Below are 17,743 nucleotides of genomic sequence, written 5' to 3'. Positions count from 1 at the left end.
GGTCTCTCCAATGTAGAGGAAACTGCATTGGGAGCAGCGAATGCAGTAGACTAAATGAGGGAAGTGCAAGTGAAATGCTGCTTCACTTGAAAGGAGTGTTTGGGCTCTTGGACGGTGAGGAGGGGGGATGTATAGGGGCAGGTGTTGCATCTTCTGCGGTTGCATGGGAAGGTGCCGTGGGAGGGGGCTGAGGTGTAGGGGGTGATGGAGGAGTGGACCAAGGTGTCCTGGAGGGAACAATCCCTGTGGAATGGCGCTGGGGGGGTGGTGAAGGGAAGATGTGTTTGGTGGTGGCATCATGCTGGAGTTGGCGGAAATGGCGGAGGATGATCCTTTGAATGTGGAGGCTGGTGGGATGATAAGTGAGGACAAGGGGGACCCTCTCATGGTTCTGGGAGGGAGAGGAAGGTGTGAGGGCGGATGCGCGGGAGATGGGCCGGACACGGTTGAGGGCCCTGTCAACCACCGTGGGTGGAAAACCTCGGTTAAGGAAGAAGGAAGACATGTCAGAGGAACTGTTTTTGAAAGTGGCATCATCAGAACAGATGCGACGGAGGCGAAGGAACTGAGAGAATGAGATGGAGTCCTTACAGGAAGGGGTGTGAGGAACTGTAGTCGAGGTAGCTGTGGGAGTCGGTAGGCTTGTAATGAATATTGGTGGACAGTCTATCACCAGAAATTGAGACAAAGAGGTCAAGGAAGGGAAGGGAAGTGTCAGAGATGTCAGAAGCTCAACGCAAACTGGAGGAACAGCACCTCATCTTCCAACTAGGCACTTTACAGCCTTCCAGACTGAATATTGAGTTCAACAACTTTAGATATCATGAATTCTTTCCTCCATCCCCACCCCCTTTCCGATCCCTCTTTTTCCAATAATTTATATATATTTTTCTTTTCCCACCTATTTCCATTATTTTAAATGTATTTCCATCCATTTTTATCTCTACCTTTTAGCCTATTTCAATCCCTCCCCCCCACCCCACCCCCACTAGGGCTATCTGTACCTTGCTCGTCCTGCTTTCTACCCTTAATGTCACCTATTAGCACATTCCTTAGATAATATCACCACCTTCAAAACCTCTTTGTCCCTTTGTCTGTGACATCTTTTGGTATCTCCACCTATCACTGGCCCTCTATCCAGCTCTACCTGTCCTACCCCCCCCCACCTCACCTTAAACCAGCTTATAGTCACCTCTCTTCTATTTTTCCTTAGTTCTGTTGAAGAGTCATATGGACTCGAAACGTTAACTGTGTTCCTCTCCGCCGATGCTGCCTGACCTGCTGAGTTTTTCCAGGTATTTTTGTTTTTGTTTTGGATTTCCAGCATCCGCAGTTTTTTGCTGTCATCGTTGGGTCCCCATTGGACCTGGTGCCCATTGTGTTCCAATTCCCATGCACAGAGAAACCAACCGGCAGTCACGGGTCAAGCTGGACAGGCCCTGAACTGGCTTCCCAGCGGTAATATCACAGGCACAGCTTGATCTCAACTGGGAACGGGTTTTACACCCGCTTACAGCTGCACAGAGTTTGGACACACCGTGAGAGTAAAATTCAGGCCTGAGTATACCAGTTAACTTGGTATACTCATGAACTTTGTTTATTAATGAACTATGTATACTAATCAAAAACAGAATTACCTGGAAAAACTCAGCAGGTCTGGCAGCATCGGTGGAGAAGAAATCAGTTAACGTTTCGAGTCTTCATGACCCTTCGGCAGAACTGAGTAAAGTTAGGAGAAAGGTGAAATATAAGCTGGTCTAAGGTGGGGGGGGGGCGGGGGGAGAGAGAAGTTGAGGGTGGGATGAGGGCCCAAACACTCCTTTCAAGTGAAGCAGCATTTCACTTGCATTTCCCCTAACTTAGTCTACTGCATTCGTTGCTCCCAATGCGGTCTCCTCTACATTGGAGAGACCAAACGCAAACTGGGCGACCGCTTTGCTGAACACCTGCGGTCTGTCCGCAAGAAAGACCCAAACCTCCCTGTCGCTTGCCATTTTAACACTCCACCCTGTTCTCTTGCCCACATGTCTGTCCTTGGCTTGCTGCATTGTTCCAGTGAAGCCCAACGCAAACTGGAGGAACAGCACCTCATCTTCCGACTAGGCACTTTACAGCCTTCCAGGCTGAATACTGAATTCAACAACTTTAGATCTTAAACTCCCCCTCCCCCCATCCCCACCCCGTTTCTCCCCCCTCCCTTTTTTTTCAATAATTTATATAGATTCTTCTTTTCCCACCTATTTCCATTATTTTTAAATCTAAAACTAAAACTTTGTTAGTCTTTCCACCCCACCCCCACTAGAGCTGTACCTTGAGTGTCCTGCCTTCCATTCTTAATTAGCACTTTTCTTAGACAATATCACCACCTTCAACACCTCTTTGATCCTTTCGTCTGTGACATCTTTTGATTATCTGCTCCTATCACCGCTTACTTATCTCCACAATCATCCCACCCTCAACTTCTCTCTCCCCCCGCACCCCCCCCCCCCCACCTTAGACCAGCTTATATTTCACCTTTCTCCTAACTATACTCAGTTCTGCCGAAGGGTCATGAAGACTCGAAACGTTAACTGATTTCTTCTCCACCGATGCTGCCAGACCTGCTGAGTTTTTCCAGGTAATTCTGTTTTTGTTTTGGATTTCCAGCATCCGCAGTAGCTTTTTGTTTTTATCTCTATGTATACTAATGATCAACATATATAATTAACTTAGTATAATAATGACTATACTAATTGTTAGTATTCATTCATTATTATACAAAGTTAACTATATATACATAGATAATTAGTATACCTAGTTTATTAATAAACAAAGTTCATTAGAATACAAAGTTACCTGGTATACAGTTAATTAAATTAACTGTCTATATAATATAGCTGTAGCATATAATGCTGTATATTAATGAAGTTTGTATAATTCTGAACCATGTGAATTAATGAACCATGTATATTATTAAATCAGAGCAAGGAGTGAGAAACAGGAATGAGAGAGCCAGCCCCGTGTATAACACCCGGTTCACACTGTGGGCGGAATTTTACGGGCCCGCCGAGGTCAATGGTCTTTTGAACGGGTTCGACGCACTTCCCGGCCCGGCCCACGCCGCGGCGGGGCTGTAAAATTCTGCCCACTTTAGTGAACGTCCGATCCGCACTGGAAAGCGGCTCCTGCTGCCTGAGAGAGAGAGGGAGAGAGAGGGGGAGAGGCCCCGCCGTGTATCAGGCTCCAGTCCCCGGTGGACATGGCCCTGGTGAAAGGGTCGCTGCGACTTTGTGCGAGTGTCTGTGCGGAAAGCCGGCTGCTGGGCGGGGGCAGGGCTCGGGCTGTGTGCGGCTCGGTGATGGAGCGGGATGGAAAGAGCTCAGACAAAGGTAGGTCTGTGGCCGGGTGAACAGCAGCGCGGAGCGGGCCGGCCGGACAGGGACACTGGGATTGTAACCAAATCCCGTCTCTTTCTGTAACAAAGTAGCTGCTTGTGGCTCTCAGTATTATTTATATATATATTTATGTAATATGTGTAATTTATGTAATTTTTATATATAAATGTATATTTATATATATGTATATTTATATATATGCATATTTTATATATAAATGTATATTTATATTTATATATATGTATATTATATAATATATGTATTTTTGATATATAAATGTATATTTATATTTATTTATATATGCATATTTTTATATATAAATGTATATTTATATTTATTTATATATGCATATTTTTATATATAAATGTATATTTATATTTATTTATATATATGTATATTTATATAATATATGTATTTTTTATATATAAATGTATATTTATATTTTATATATATGTATATTTATATAATATATGTATATTTTTATATATAAATGTATATTTATATTTATTTATATAATATATGTATTTTTTATATATAAATGTATATTTATTTATATATATGTATATTTTTATATATAAATGTATATTTATATTTATTTATATATGTATTTTTTATATATAAATGTATATTTATATTTTATATATATGTATATTTATATAATATATGTATATTTTTATATATAAATGTATATTTATATTTATTTATATATATGTGTATATTTTTATATATAAATGTATATTTATATTTATTTATATAATATATGTATGTTTTTATATATAAATGTATATTTATATTTATTTATATATATGTGTATATTTAGGACTCTGAACCAGCTTCTGTTCCGCATAATTTCTACATTATATATACTAACGATACAAACCTCATTTTGCATTAGGCTCTCGTAGATTCGGGCATATTGCACCGTAACAAGGTTTGACTTTTTAAAATTTATTTTCCTTTTTCTTTAACAAACTGCGAAATATTTCCATTTTTTTTTCCAGGGTTACGCAAGGTCTCTGCACTCAAAGCAAAACCCTGCGGATGCCGGGCATCCGAAATAAAAGCAGAAAATGCTGGAAATACTCAGCAGGCGTGGAGAGAGAGAGAGAGAGAGAGAGAGAGAGGTGACAGTTTACAGATATTCTAACTCCGATTAAGGCTGCCTGAAATATTTGCTGAGCAGGTGTGGAGGGGGAAATAAAGGTTAACGATTTGACCCTTCTTCAGAACGGATTCACATCCGGCTGAAAATGTTAACTCTCTGCTTCTCTCTCTCTCCACACCTGCTGAGTATCTCCAGCGTTTTTGTGTTTTTATTTCAGGGTCCCAGCATTTTGCAATTATTTGCTCCCTGGATGGGTGCAGCCGCTCTTACAGCATTGGGGAGGTGGGAGGGAGGGAGGGGAGCACTCAGCTCCTGCCTGCACTTCACTGTCACGCTCCTGACCTAGAACCAGCCGGTGCAGAGGAGGGGAATGAGCAGCCTGCAGGCTTTCAAGAGTTAGCAACACTTAATGGAGCGTGTGGGTGGTTTTGTCTCAGTGCACAGGGCCTTTAACTTATTTTAAGCGATAACTTAAAAGGGGGCGTGCTTTTGTGCAGCCTGCACAGGAACTGACAGCTCTGGCTCAGAGGGAGTGTGGCTTGGAGTAGGCCTGACAGACCTGGTCATCCACAGTGGGCAGTGGGAGGCTTACCTCTTCTGCTGCTATGTCTGCAAGCCCCGAACACCAGGGACACCTGTTTTAATTTCATACATTTTCTTTTGTTTCACGTTGATAACTTGCAGTTTATTATTCAAAGAACACCTTTGGTAACATTTGCGGATTTAGTTTGGGGACGTCTGTCATCTGTAACGGAAAGGAGGTGGCGTTTAATTTAGAACAGCCTTGAGTGAGGAGGATAGCCTTAGATTACAGGAGGATATAGACGAGCTGGTCAGATGGGCTGATCAGTGGCAAATGGAATTTAATCCGGATAAGTGTGAGGTGAAGCACTTGGGCAGGACAAACAAGGCACGTGAATACACGATGAATGGTAGGACCCTGGGGAGTACTGAGGATCAGAGGGACCTTGGTGTGCATGTCCACCGGTCCCTTAAGGTAGCGGGACAGGTAGATAAGGTGGTTATGAAGGCATATGGGATACTTGCCTTTATTAGCCAAGGCATAGAGTATAAAAGCAGGGAGGTTATGCTGGAACTGTATAAAACGCTGGTTAGGCCACAGCTCGAGTATTGCGTGCAGTTCTGGAATCTGCATTATAGGAAGGATGTGATTGCACTAAAGAGAGTGCAGAGGAGATTTACCAGGATGTTGCCTGGGCTGGAGAGTTTTAGTTATGAGGAGAGATTGGATAGACTGGGGTTATTTTCCCTGGAGCAGAGGAGATTGAGGGGGGATATGATTGAGGTGTATAAAATTATGAGGGGCATAGATAGGGTAGACAGGAAGGAACTTTTCCCCTTGGTGGAGGGATCAATAACCAGGGGGCATAGATTTAAGGTAAGGGGCAGGAGGTTTAGAGGGGGTGAGGGGAAGGATTTTTTCACCCAGAGGGTGGTGGGAATCTGGAACTCACTGCCTGAAAGGGTGGTAGAGGCAGAAACCCTCATAACATTTAAGACATATGTGGATGTGCACTTGCGATGCCATGCCATACAAGCTATGGGCCTAGTGCTGGAAAATGGGATTAGAATAGTTAGGTACTTGTTTGAATGGTGCAGACTCAATTGGCCGAAGGGCCTTTATCTGTGCTGTAGGGCTCTATGACTCGATGATTTCTCCTCTCACTACCTGTCTGTACACAGAAAGGTGTTTTTTATTTTTGATTTCCCCCTCTATAGTGCTGGCGTATGTTCCCCAACCCTTCAGTTTTGGAGTGATCCAATCTCAAGATAGGGTAAAATCAGAGGGTTAGTTTATATCACACACACTCAAAACGCAGGAAGGGATTTTGAAATGTCTGCCCCTTTTTGCATTCATACAATGAAAGAGGAATAAGGGAAAGAAAGGGATTCAGGGCAAAGACCACAAACAAAAAATAAGAGTTATGGTTTCACAGGAATCCAGAGTCCAGAATCTAAAGTCCGGTGGCGCATTCCTTCAGAGGTTAGCAGACTGAAACTGTTGCAGGGTGATCTGCTTTTCCAGAAGCAATGACTTATGATGGAAGAAGGCATGTGGAGAAGAATTAGTCTTGTAGGCACAGACACAGAAGTTCAAATGTTCCAGTAGAACACAGTGTAGATGAGGGCCAGGCAATTTAAACCTGGGAATACCTCTTTCTATTGCTACCTGTTAGGTGGTAAATGGTAGACAGAGGCCGGCTGCTAGCCCGGAGTCCTGCTTCTCTTCTGAGGCTGAACAATGACTGAAGATGGAACCCAAGAGCTGTATAATTAAAGCAATTTAACCAGTTCAAGACTCGGTCTTGTGACAGGGTGATTTTTGAGTCAAGCTATTCAGCTAACAAGGCCTCCTTGTTAAAACCCGTTGTTTTTTGAGCAGGTAACTGTAGAACCATTCGCACAATTTTGGAAGGAAGAGTCCCAATAGCTCTGCCTTTGCCCAGCGCTGGCTGGTACAGATGCCTTGTCTACTAGCCCTTTGTGTTGGCTTGGCTGGAATGTTTATACAATGCAAGGAGTGTTACATTCCAGGAGTTTGGTGAGTTAGCCTTTGTCCATTTTTAAACTGCTCAGAAACTTCCAGAACTACCATCATGTGGTCAGCTGCAGCCATTTTATCAGTCTAGCCATTTGTCCTTTATAAAGAAATATTAAGTTTATAAAGTTCAGAGTATGAACACTGCCCATAGTTCTGACAACACATAACATCAACATTCCTCACAGTTCAGACAATGCACAGCACAGTTAACAATAACTTGAATTAAATAGCATCTTTAATGTAGTGAAACGTCCCAAAATGCTTCACAGGAGTGCCAAACAAAACTGGCCACCAAGCCACATAAGGAAGGAGATATTAGGACGGGTAACCAAAAGGGGTTTGCTGTAAGGATCAGAGAGAGAGGCAAAGTTGTTTAGGGAGGGAATTCCAGGGTTTAGGGTCAAGGCAGCTGAAGGCACAGCCCCAAACAGTGGGGAAAATAAGAGGCCTGAAAGGGAAGGTCATAGAGACCTTGTTAGGCTAGAGGATGTTATAGAGATCGAGAAGGGGAGGGGGGAGGTGCAAGAGAGCATTTGAAAGAGAGGATGAGGATTTTAAAATTGAGGGGTTGGCGGGATGGTTTGGAGAGCACACCGTGCCGACACTCCCCATAGTTCAGACAACTCGCAGTCAATCAATAAAAAATTGCAAAAGGGAAAATAGGAATTCTGAATTTCAGGAAGGTTAGTTTTTTTAGACGGCAGCCGACTAGAATCTGGTTGATTGGGCGGCCCTACTGGACCAGCAGACAAGATGAATGGAATATATTTAAAATCCATCTTGATGCAAAAATTCATGTGAAATGAAGGGCACCGGATAAAACAAAATGAAAGTGGAAAGTAGTCATGAGAAAGGATTAAAAAAATTTTGTTCTTGGGATGTGATCATTTATTGCCCATCCCTAATTGCCCTTGAGAAGGGGGTGGTGGGCTGCCTTATTGAACCGCTGCAGTCCACATGCTGTAGATACATCCATGCCTTTTCTCTGTGGTGGCTTGCCTGGCCATCTCAGAGGGCATTTAAGAGTCAATCACATTGCTGTGTGGACCAGACCAGGTGGGGGTGGTTGATCTCCTCCCCTGAGGGGCATTGATGGACCCGATGGTTTTTTACAACAATCTGGTAGTTTCACTAACATGTTATTTCAGGTTAATTAATTAAATCTACATTCACCCAGCTTTGAACCCATGTCTCCAGAGCTTAAGCTTGGGCTTCTGGATTACTAGTTCAGTAGCATTGCCACTCTGCTATCATCCCCCCTAAGCAAATTTGAGGTACATAAATATTATCTCCGGAAAATACAGCTAATTATGGAGCTTCACGAAAAGGAGCAAAAGCTACCTTTTAGAGTAACAAAAAGAACACTGGATGCATTACTAAAATGCTTTTAGCTAGGTTAGGAATCAGGGAGCCATTAATAACTCCATTGAGCCAGTGAAGGATTACTCTAGACAAATATGTGACTCATTCACAGAACAGAGGTTTTAAATGGCCACTTCATAGCAATTTTCATTCCAGAAGATGACATGTGCAGTTGACCCAAAACTTCTAAGTTGGCGCTGGGATAGTCCTGGATGGAGTAAGGAATCTGGAAGCAGATTGGACAGCTGGCGCTGATGGCATTTCTCCTGGAGTGCTCAAAGGAATAGTTTTCAAACAGACATCTGGCAATCATGGAGAGGGGAAGAGTTCTATCAGAATAGATCCTGGTTAGTTGGATGCCAGGATGCCTTTCTGTTCTGTCATTGTCCTTTGGAACGAGTTACTGGTTTCTGCAGTGAGTGAGGATTCCCTGCAACATTTGAAAGTGAGCTGGGCAAGTTCATATAACTATAGCTAATTTGATGGCAAACTCAATGCAAGAGGAGTAACGGGTGAAGGTGGGCTCCTGGAACCCACAGATTTGGGAGTTGGGGAGTTATTATCCAGATTTCGCCCTCCACCCAGAATTTTTTTTCTTTATTCTTTCGTGGGATGAGGCCAGCGTTTGTTGCCCATCCCTAACTGCCCTTGAACTGAGTGGCTTTCTAGGCCATTTCAGGGGGCAGTTAAGAGTCAACCACATTGCTGTGGGTCTGGAGTCATATGTAGGCCAGACCGGGTAAGGATGGCCGATTTCCTGCTCTAAAGGACATTAGTGAACCAGATGGGATTTTACAACAATTGGTGATAGTTTCATGGTCATCATTACTGAGACTAGCTTTATAATTCCAGATTTATTAATTGAGTTTAAATTCCACCACCTGCCATGGTGGGATTCGAACCCACCAGGGATTTTCTCTTCTACCTCTCCCAGGGGATTACATGGGTGCTGGTGAGTGAAGGGAGGATGATGGGACAAACCACGGTCTGAGGCTCGAGGGCCTAGCCAGTCTTTTTCTTTGTTATTTTTGTGCCTTGAGAGGACTAAGGCATGGGGCCAAGCATGTTGCTCCTTCACAGAGCCAGCCTAGGTACAAAAGGCAGAATGGCCTCTTTCTGAGCTGTAAAATTCTGTCTCCTGAGCATGTGAAAAGGCCGTCCTTTCTTAAATAAACACGGCAGTTTGATAGTAAATGGGGACTAAAGTGGAAGAGTTGGTTCTGCTGGTGTTGGGCAGCATTGCCAGGTCCCTGTTGTGACCAGTGAGAGAGCCACTGCAAGAGGTGGCCATCTCCTGCACTGCCTGTAGCAGGCGAACTGGAACACTGAATGAAGTTATTGTATAGTGGGCAGCTACTGGTCACTTTATTCGCTGATGGTATGTGCCGACTTTTCCCCCCCAACCATTAGGGGAGTCTGCCCTAGGGAGATTAAAGCTGATATTCTTTTAAACAACTGTACATGCATTTGTGTAGGTAAGAGGGGAACCAAACATGGGCAGTCCACTGGAGAGCGATGGTGTGGTTGACGGTGTTGAAGGCTGCAGACAGGTTGAAGAACGATGGTTTGTCATAGAGAATGTCATTTATTACTTTGATTAAGTTTGCTTCAATACCATGTTGGGGCAGAACCTGATTGGAGAGCTTCAGAATGTGAAAAAAGTTTGATTCTTGATCTTCAACCTGACTGCAGTGCGAGTTTGAAAACTACAGTCGAGTTTTGGATGAACACTCATTGTTTAAAATGTATTAATGTCCCTTTTATGAAGCTGGATGTGGAGGGGGGGAAAAGGGGCAGGTTTTTGGCACTTGCTGATTGGCGAGGATTTTGTATGGCACTCAGTGATTGGCTAAGGTTTTGGTTGGTGCATCCTGATTGGCTGAGATTTAGTTTGGCGTTTGATGATTGGCTTAGGTTTCAAGCGTTTGCTGATTGGCTGAGGTTTGTTTGAAGGTGGTTGTTTGGTTGTGGTTTCTGACATTCGCTGATTGTCTGGGAGTTTGATTCCCACTCGCTGATTGGCTAGGTTTTGATTGGCACTCACTGAATGGCTTGGGTTTTGATTTTTTTTTCTTTATGCTTCTTATGGGATGTGAGCGTCTCTGGCAAGGCCAGCATTTGTTGCTCATCCCTAATTGCCCTTGAACTAAGTGGCTTGTGTGGACACCTGCCTCATCAGCCTAGATCAGGAGAAGGCCTTTGACAGAGTATCGCACACCTACATGGTGGATGTTCTCTCCAAAATGGGGTTCGGGGAGGGAATCCACAACTGGATCCAACTGCTCTACACTAACATCAGTAGCGCAGTCTCGATCAATGGGTGGGAATCAGAAAGCTTTCCAGTTAAATCTGGAGTCAGGCAGGGCTGCCCTCTCTGTTTGTGTGTTGCATAGAACCCTTTGCTGAGTCCATCAGGAAGGATCCGGGCATAAGAGGAGTGATGATCCTAGGCAGTGGAGGCATTCAGGCCAAAGCCTCCCTGTACATGGACGATGTCGCCGTCTTCTGCTCGGATCCACTGTCAGTGCGCAGACTGATCTACATCTGCAACCAGTTCGAACTGGCCTCGGGAGCCAAGGTAAATTGTGGCAAAGAGCAAAGCCATGTTCTTTGGCAACTGGGCTGACTGATCCTTTATCCCCTTCACTGTCAGGTCAGATGGCCTGAAGGTGCTGGGGATATGGTTCGGAGGGACCAAGGCATGGAAGGAGCAAGTGGCTATGGTGAAAAGAAAACTGGGCATGTGGGAGTGATGCTCCCTCTCCATTGCAGGTAAGAACCTGGTCATCAGGTGTGAGGCACTCTCGCTGTTGCTGTACGTGGCGCAGGTCTGGCCCATACCTTACTCCTGCGCGATGGAGATCACCCGAGCCATCTTTTGCTTTATCTGGAGGTCGAAAATGGATCGTGTTTGCAGGGACGCGATGTACAAGTCTCTCGTTAAAGGGGGAAAAAACATGCCCAACATCGCCCTCACCCTGATGGCCACTTTTGTGTGCAGCTGCATCAAGCTGTGCGTAGACCCTCGGTACGCAAACACCAAGTGTCACTATGTGTTGAGGTTCTACCTGTCCCTGGTGTTGCAAAGGATGGGTCTGGCTACGCTGCCGCAGAATGCTCCAAGTAGTTGGATAATAGTTAGACATTAGTTCCACCTGTCCCTCATGGAAAAATTTATGCAGAGAAACACCTTTGACCACAAGTCAAAGTGGTCGGCACGTATCGTCCTACAGGCCCTGAGGGAAAAGGAGATGGTGGTTCCTGTCGGGTGGTTCCCTGAGCAGACTATCAAAGTCATTTGGCAGAATGCCTCATTGCCAGAACTTTCCAACAAGCACCAAGATGTAGCTTGGCTGGTGGTGAGAAAGGCCCTCCCCATCAGATCCTTCCAACATGCCAGGAGTCTCACCCCCTCGGCACGTTGCCCTCGTGGTGGCTACGGTGGGGATGAGACCGTTGTTCACCTCCTTGTGGATTGTGCCTTTGCAAAGAAGGTCTGCAGAGAGATACAGTGGTTTCTGTCGAGGTTCATCCCGAGCAGTTCTGTGACACAGGACTCTGTGCTTTACGGGCTGTTCCCAGGGACACACACCGAGACAAACATCAACTGCAGCTGGAGGATCATCAACTTGGTGAAAGACGCTCTTTGGTCTGCCCGAAACTTGTTGGTCTTCCAGTGCAAAGCGTTGTCCCAGAACGAGTGTTGCAGACTGGCACATTCCAAAGTCCAGGACTACGTGCTGAGGGACGCACTAAAGCTTGGAGCAGCCGCCGCAAAGGGGAAAGGTCGCTGTCTAAGACCTTTCTGCCATAGTGCACCAAGGGGCTGGGAACTGTATAGACCCCTTGGGCTGTACGGCTCACATTGAATGTATGCATTGAATATTAATTGTATTATAATCGCATTGAAGCACCTCAGAGTGCAACATGATGTATGGCGATAACGCCAATCCCACTGCACTGTCTGACTGCCTGTAATGACCATATTGAAATGATTGTAATATTCATTGATTGTATTGAAGCACCTGGTGATCCATGTGTAAAAGTTGAATCTGATTGCACTTTTTGTAATGGGCGATTTTGAAATGTTTTGTAATGTTCTTCCAGATATTTTATGAATAAAGTATATTTTTTTAAAAAGTGGCTTGCTAAGCCATTTCAGAGGGTAGTTAAGAGTCACATGTAGGGCCAGACCAGGTGAGGACAGCAGATTTCCTTCCCTAAGGTGAACATTGGTGAACCAGATGGGTTTTCACAACAAATGATTAGAGTTTCATGGTCACCATTACTGAGATTAAAAACAAAAAAAGCTAAAAGCTACTGCGGATGCTGGAAATCCAAAACAAAAACAGAATTACCTGGAAAAACTCAGCAGGTCTGGCAGCATCGGCGGAGAAGAAATCAGTTAACGTTTCGAGCCTTCATGGCCCTTCGGCAGAACTGAAGCATAGTTAGGAGAAGGGAGAAATATATTTCTCCCCACAAGTTCGCTGGTCGGCGCTCGCGGGCTGGCGCCGGTGTTTCTGATTGGCGCTCGCTGGCTGGCGATGGTTTCTGATTGGCGCTCGCGGACCGGCGCCGGTGTTCTGATTGGCGCTCGCGGACTGGCGCCGGTGTTTTTGATTGGCGCTCGCGGGCTGGCGATGATTTCTGATTGGCGCTCGCGGACTGACGCCGGTGTTTCTGATTGGCGCTCGCGGGCTGGCGGGGTTTTGGCGGGCTATTCATTTGGCGGTTGTTCGCTCTCAGTCAGGCGGGTCTGTCTCTCTCTCTCTCAGCCGGGACTATGCCGTGTTCTGAATCCTCCAGCCCCCTGTCATCCCCGGCCAAGCGGCCCCGGACTGAGGAGAAGCTGCGGCTCAGGTTCGCCCGGCTGAGTGAAAACGCGCACCCGCCGACCCGGGGCTCGGAGCGGGCGGCCGGTTTCGACCTTTACAGGTGAGAAATATGATCTCAGCGCCTCAAACCCCCCTTTGTAACCGCAGGAGAATAATTCACCGCCTCACCAGCTGCCTCTTTTCCTTCATTATTCTTTATTTGTCCCCTCATTATTTTCAATAACTCATTCTCCCTCTATCTGGTCCTCAGTTTCACACAGGAATGGGCTGTTTAACATTTACTCTCTTTATCTCCCCCCCACCCCACCCCACCCCGCCCCCGGCTTTTCCTTCAGGTTTTACTCTGTTTTATCCAACTCACTGCTGTTTCCTTCCTTCACCTTTTTTAACATCATTTCTTTAGCTAAACTCGCTGTTTTTCCCCCTCGCACTTATTGCCTTTGTGCTGTTCCTCCTGGTTTCTCTGCTGAATCCTGTCCTGGTTCCGGGTCTGAGGTGGGGGGAGGGGGAACCTTTGTTCAACTGGCCATCCGATCCCTGGAGAATGGGTGGGCTATTCAACTGCAGGGATCATTGCTCCTCCCTCCCCCCCCCTTTCGCTCCTCCTCCCCATCGCTCCTCCCCCTCCCCCCATCGCTCCTCCTCCCCATTGCTCCTCCCCCATCGCTTCTCCCCCTCCCCCATCGCTCCTCCCCCTCCCCCATCGCTCCTCCCCCAATCGCCCCTCCTCCTCCCCCCCAATCGCCCCTCCTCCTCCCCCCAATCGCCCCTCCTCCTCCCCCCCAATCGCCCCTCCCCCTCCCCCCCAATCGCTCCTCCTCCTCCCTCCCCCCCAATCGCTCCTCCTCCTCCCTCCCCCATCGCTCCTCCCCCTCCCCCATCGCTCCTCCCCCTCCCCCCCATCGCTCCTCCTCCTCCCCCCATCGCTCCTCCCCCCCGTCGCTCCTCCCGCTCCCCCTCCTCCCCCATCGCTCCTCCTCCTCCCCCCATCGCTCCTCCCCCTCCCCCCCATCGCTCCTCCTCCTCCCCCCATCGCTCTTCCCCCTCCCCCCATCGCTCCTCCCCCTCCCCCCCATCGCTCCTCCCCCTCCCCCCATCGCTCCTCCCCCTCCCCCCCATCGCTCCTCCCCCTCCCCCATCACTCCTCCCCCTCCCCCCCATCGCTCCTCCCCCTCCCCCCATCGCTCCTCCCCCTCCCCCCATCGCTCCTCCCCCTCCCCCATCGCTCCTCCCCCTCCCCCCCATCGCTCCTCCTCCTCCCCCCATCGCTCCTCCTCCTCCCCCCATCGCTCCTCCCCCTCCCCCCATCGCTCCTCCCCCCCCATCGCCCCTCCTCCTCCCCCCATCGCCCCTCCTCCTCCCCCCATCGCTCCTCCCCCTCCCCCATCGCTCCTCCTCCTCCCCCCATCGCTCCTCCCCCTCCCCCCCCACCGCTCCTCCCCCTCCCCCCCATCGCTCCTCCTCCTCCCCCCCATCGCTCCTCCTCCTCCCCCCCATCGCTCCTCCTCCTCCCCCCCATCGCTCCTCCTCCTCCCCCCATCGCTCCTCCCCCTCCCCCCATCGCTCCTCCCCCTCCCCCCATCGCTCCTCCCCCTCCCCCCCATCGCTCCTCCCCCTCCCCCCCATCGCTCCTCCCCCTCCCCCCATCGCTCCTCCCCCTCCCCCCCATCGCTCCTCCCCCTCCCCCCCATCGCTCCTCCCCCTCCCCCCCATCGCTCCTCCCCCTCCCCCCCATCGCTCCTCCCCCTCCCCCCCATCGCTCCTCCCCCTCCCCCCATCGCTCCTCCTCCTCCCCCCATCGCTCCTCCCCCTCCCCCCCATCGCTCCTCCCCCCTCCCCCCCATCGCCCCTCCTCCTCCCCCCATCGCCCCTCCTCCTCCCCCCATCGCTCCTCCCCCTCCCCCATCGCTCCTCCTCCTCCCCCCATCGCTCCTCCCCCTCCCCCCCCACCGCTCCTCCCCCTCCCCCCCATCGCTCCTCCTCCTCCCCCCCATCGCTCCTCCTCCTCCCCCCCATCGCTCCTCCTCCTCCCCCCCATCGCTCCTCCTCCTCCCCCCCATCGCTCCTCCTCCTCCCCCCCATCGCTCCTCCTCCTCCCCCCCATCGCTCCTCCTCCTCCCCCCATCGCTCCTCCCCCTCCCCCCCATCGCTCCTCCCCCTCCCCCCCATCGCTCCTCCCCCTCCCCCCCATCGCTCCTCCCCCTCCCCCCCATCGCTCCTCCCCCTCCCCCCCATCGCTCCTCCCCCTCCCCCCATCGCTCCTCCCCCTCCCCCCCATCGCTCCTCCCCCTCCCCCCCATCGCTCCTCCCCCTCCCCCCCATCGCTCCTCCCCCTCCCCCCCCATCGCTCCTCCTCCTCCCCCCATCGCTCCTCCTCCTCCCCTCCATCGCTCCTCCTCCTCCCCCCCATCGCTCTCCTCCTCCCCCCATCGCTCTCCTCCTCCCCCCATCGCTCCTCCCCCTCCCCCCCATCGCTCCTCCCCCTCCCCCCCATCGCTCCTCCCCCTCCCCCCCATCGCTCCTCCCCCTCCCCCCCATCGCTCCTCCCCCTCCCCCCCATCGCTCCTCCCCCTCCCCCCCATCGCTCCTCCCCCTCCCCCCCATCGCTCCTCCCCCTCCCCCCCATCGCTCCTCCTCCCCCCCATCGCTCCTATTCCTCCCCACCCCCTCCTTCGCTCCTCTCCCCCCCCCCACCCCTCCTTCGCTCCTCTCCCCCCCCACCCCCTCCTTCGCTCCTCTCCCCCCCATCCCTCCTTCGCTCCTCTCCCCCCCCCCAACCCTCCTTTGCTCCTCCCCCCCAACCCTCCTTTGCTCCTCTCCCCCACCCCCCCTTCGCTCCTCCCCGCCTCCACTCACCCACCCCATGCAACACGTGGAAGAGTTGCTTATCAGTCTAGCATTTTTATTTTCTTGTAGAGATTTACACTGAAGAAACTCTGGAGCTGCTGTGTGTCCTTGTGTACAAGTAACACAGAAAATTACAAATAATTTATATTTGTGTTGGTCCGTGTTTTTCCCATTATCCTTGTGAGGGGAATGTGATAGCATCTCGGCTGATCTGATTACCTGTCTGTCTGTTTGCAGCGCCTATGATTATGTGGTCCATGCTCAGGATAAAGTTATTGTGAAGACAGATATTCAAATTGCAATTCCTTCTGGATTCTACGGCAGAGTGGGTAAGTGGTTGACTTAAACAATTTCTTTGTTCACTTAAATGCTTCTGATTTTTTTTTTAACACTGAATCCCACAATTCTAGCTTTATTTACTGATGGTAAGTCTTTAGTCTCCAAAGTGGGGGAATGATAGAGATGAAATTAGGTTTGGGTGAAAGAGAATCACCTGCCCGTCTTACAACCATTGGTTTGTTATCTTAAAATTGGGTGGGGTGTAATCTAGTTAACCTAATTTAATTAGTGCCTGTTTTTGTCTGCCCCAAATGAACTTTACAGTCACTATGTTCAAACAGTGCAAATAAGTCTACAAATTTGTCATCGTTACTAATCTATATAATTACATTTCGAGCTCCCATGACCCTTCTTCAGAGCTCTGATACAGACTCAATGTTAACTCTGTTTCTCTTTCCACAGATGCTGCTAGATCTGTTGTGTTTTTCCAGCATTTTCTGCTTTTGTTTATCCTTAGTGTTGTGAAAAATATTAACTTTTCCATTTATTATAATTATTTTCTAGCTCCAAGATCTGGATTGGCAGCGAAACACTTCATTGATGTTGGAGGTAATGTATTTGCCCCATAGCTTTGAAACAAAGTCTACCCATGTACAGCAATGGTGGACTACAACATTTCTAGCTTATTTTAAATAACTTTGTGAGCAGGCACAGGCAGGGGAAGCAGTGCTTTACTTGTAGTTTCAATTTAGTTTACTGTATTTGCTGTTCACAATGTAGTCTCCTGTACACTGTGGAGACCAAACGTAGACTGGGTGACTGCTTTGCAGAACACCTTCGCTTAGCCCACAAACATGACCCCGAGCTTCCAGTGAAACCCAATGCAAACTTCAGGAATAGCGCCTCATGCTCCAATTAGATACTTTACAAGCCTTCTGGACTCAACATTGAGTTCAACAGCTTCAGACCGTGAACTCTGTCCTCCATTTTATTTTATTTTCTTTTACCAAGTGCTGGTCTGTATCTTGGTTTCATGATTTTGCTTTCATACAGAGCTGCCCTTTACTCTACTCTTCCATTAACACTGACTCTGGACCCATATCTTGTTTCTTTACTACAATCATTACCATTCCTTTGCCTTTTGTTCCATGTCATCTGTTACTTAATCTCTTCCACCCTCTACTCTATCCCAGACCTTCCCTTTTGTTCTACATCCCCATTCTTCCCCCATCCCCCTTCAACAGCATAAAACCCATCACATTTTTTCCTCCCTTTAGTTCCAAAGGAGAGTCGTATTGGACTCAAAACGTTAACTCTGTTTCCCTCTCTCTGCAGAGCTACCAGATCTCCTGTGTTTTTCCAGCAATTTCTGATT

At 48.5% G+C, this 17,743-nt stretch overlaps 1 protein-coding gene across 2 annotated transcripts in view; it reads left to right on the top strand.

Moving 5' to 3' along the window:
• The first annotated feature begins 2,959 nt into the window (after positions 1–2,959).
• dut (deoxyuridine triphosphatase) overlaps positions 2,960–17,743 on the top strand; it is a 33,025-nt gene continuing 18,241 nt past the window's right edge. The window contains exons 1-5 of one of the 2 annotated variants that reach the window (XM_078532272.1): positions 3,110–3,368; positions 4,376–4,498; positions 13,183–13,342; positions 16,327–16,418; positions 16,933–16,977. In XM_078532272.1, the coding sequence (XP_078388398.1) occupies positions 3,239–3,368; positions 4,376–4,498; positions 13,183–13,342; positions 16,327–16,418; positions 16,933–16,977 (550 nt within the window). In that variant the 5' untranslated portion in view covers positions 3,110–3,238. Of the gene's footprint in view, positions 3,369–4,375; positions 4,499–13,182; positions 13,343–16,326; positions 16,419–16,932; positions 16,978–17,743 lie in introns of both variants that reach the window. The other variant, XM_078532273.1, reaches the window with a different exon arrangement.

Source organism: Cetorhinus maximus, chromosome 30 (assembly GCF_964194155.1).
Source record: "Cetorhinus maximus chromosome 30, sCetMax3.hap1.1, whole genome shotgun sequence".
NCBI classification, from domain to species: domain Eukaryota; kingdom Metazoa; phylum Chordata; class Chondrichthyes; order Lamniformes; family Cetorhinidae; genus Cetorhinus; species Cetorhinus maximus.
This window is presented reverse-complemented; position numbering and strand designations above follow the sequence as displayed.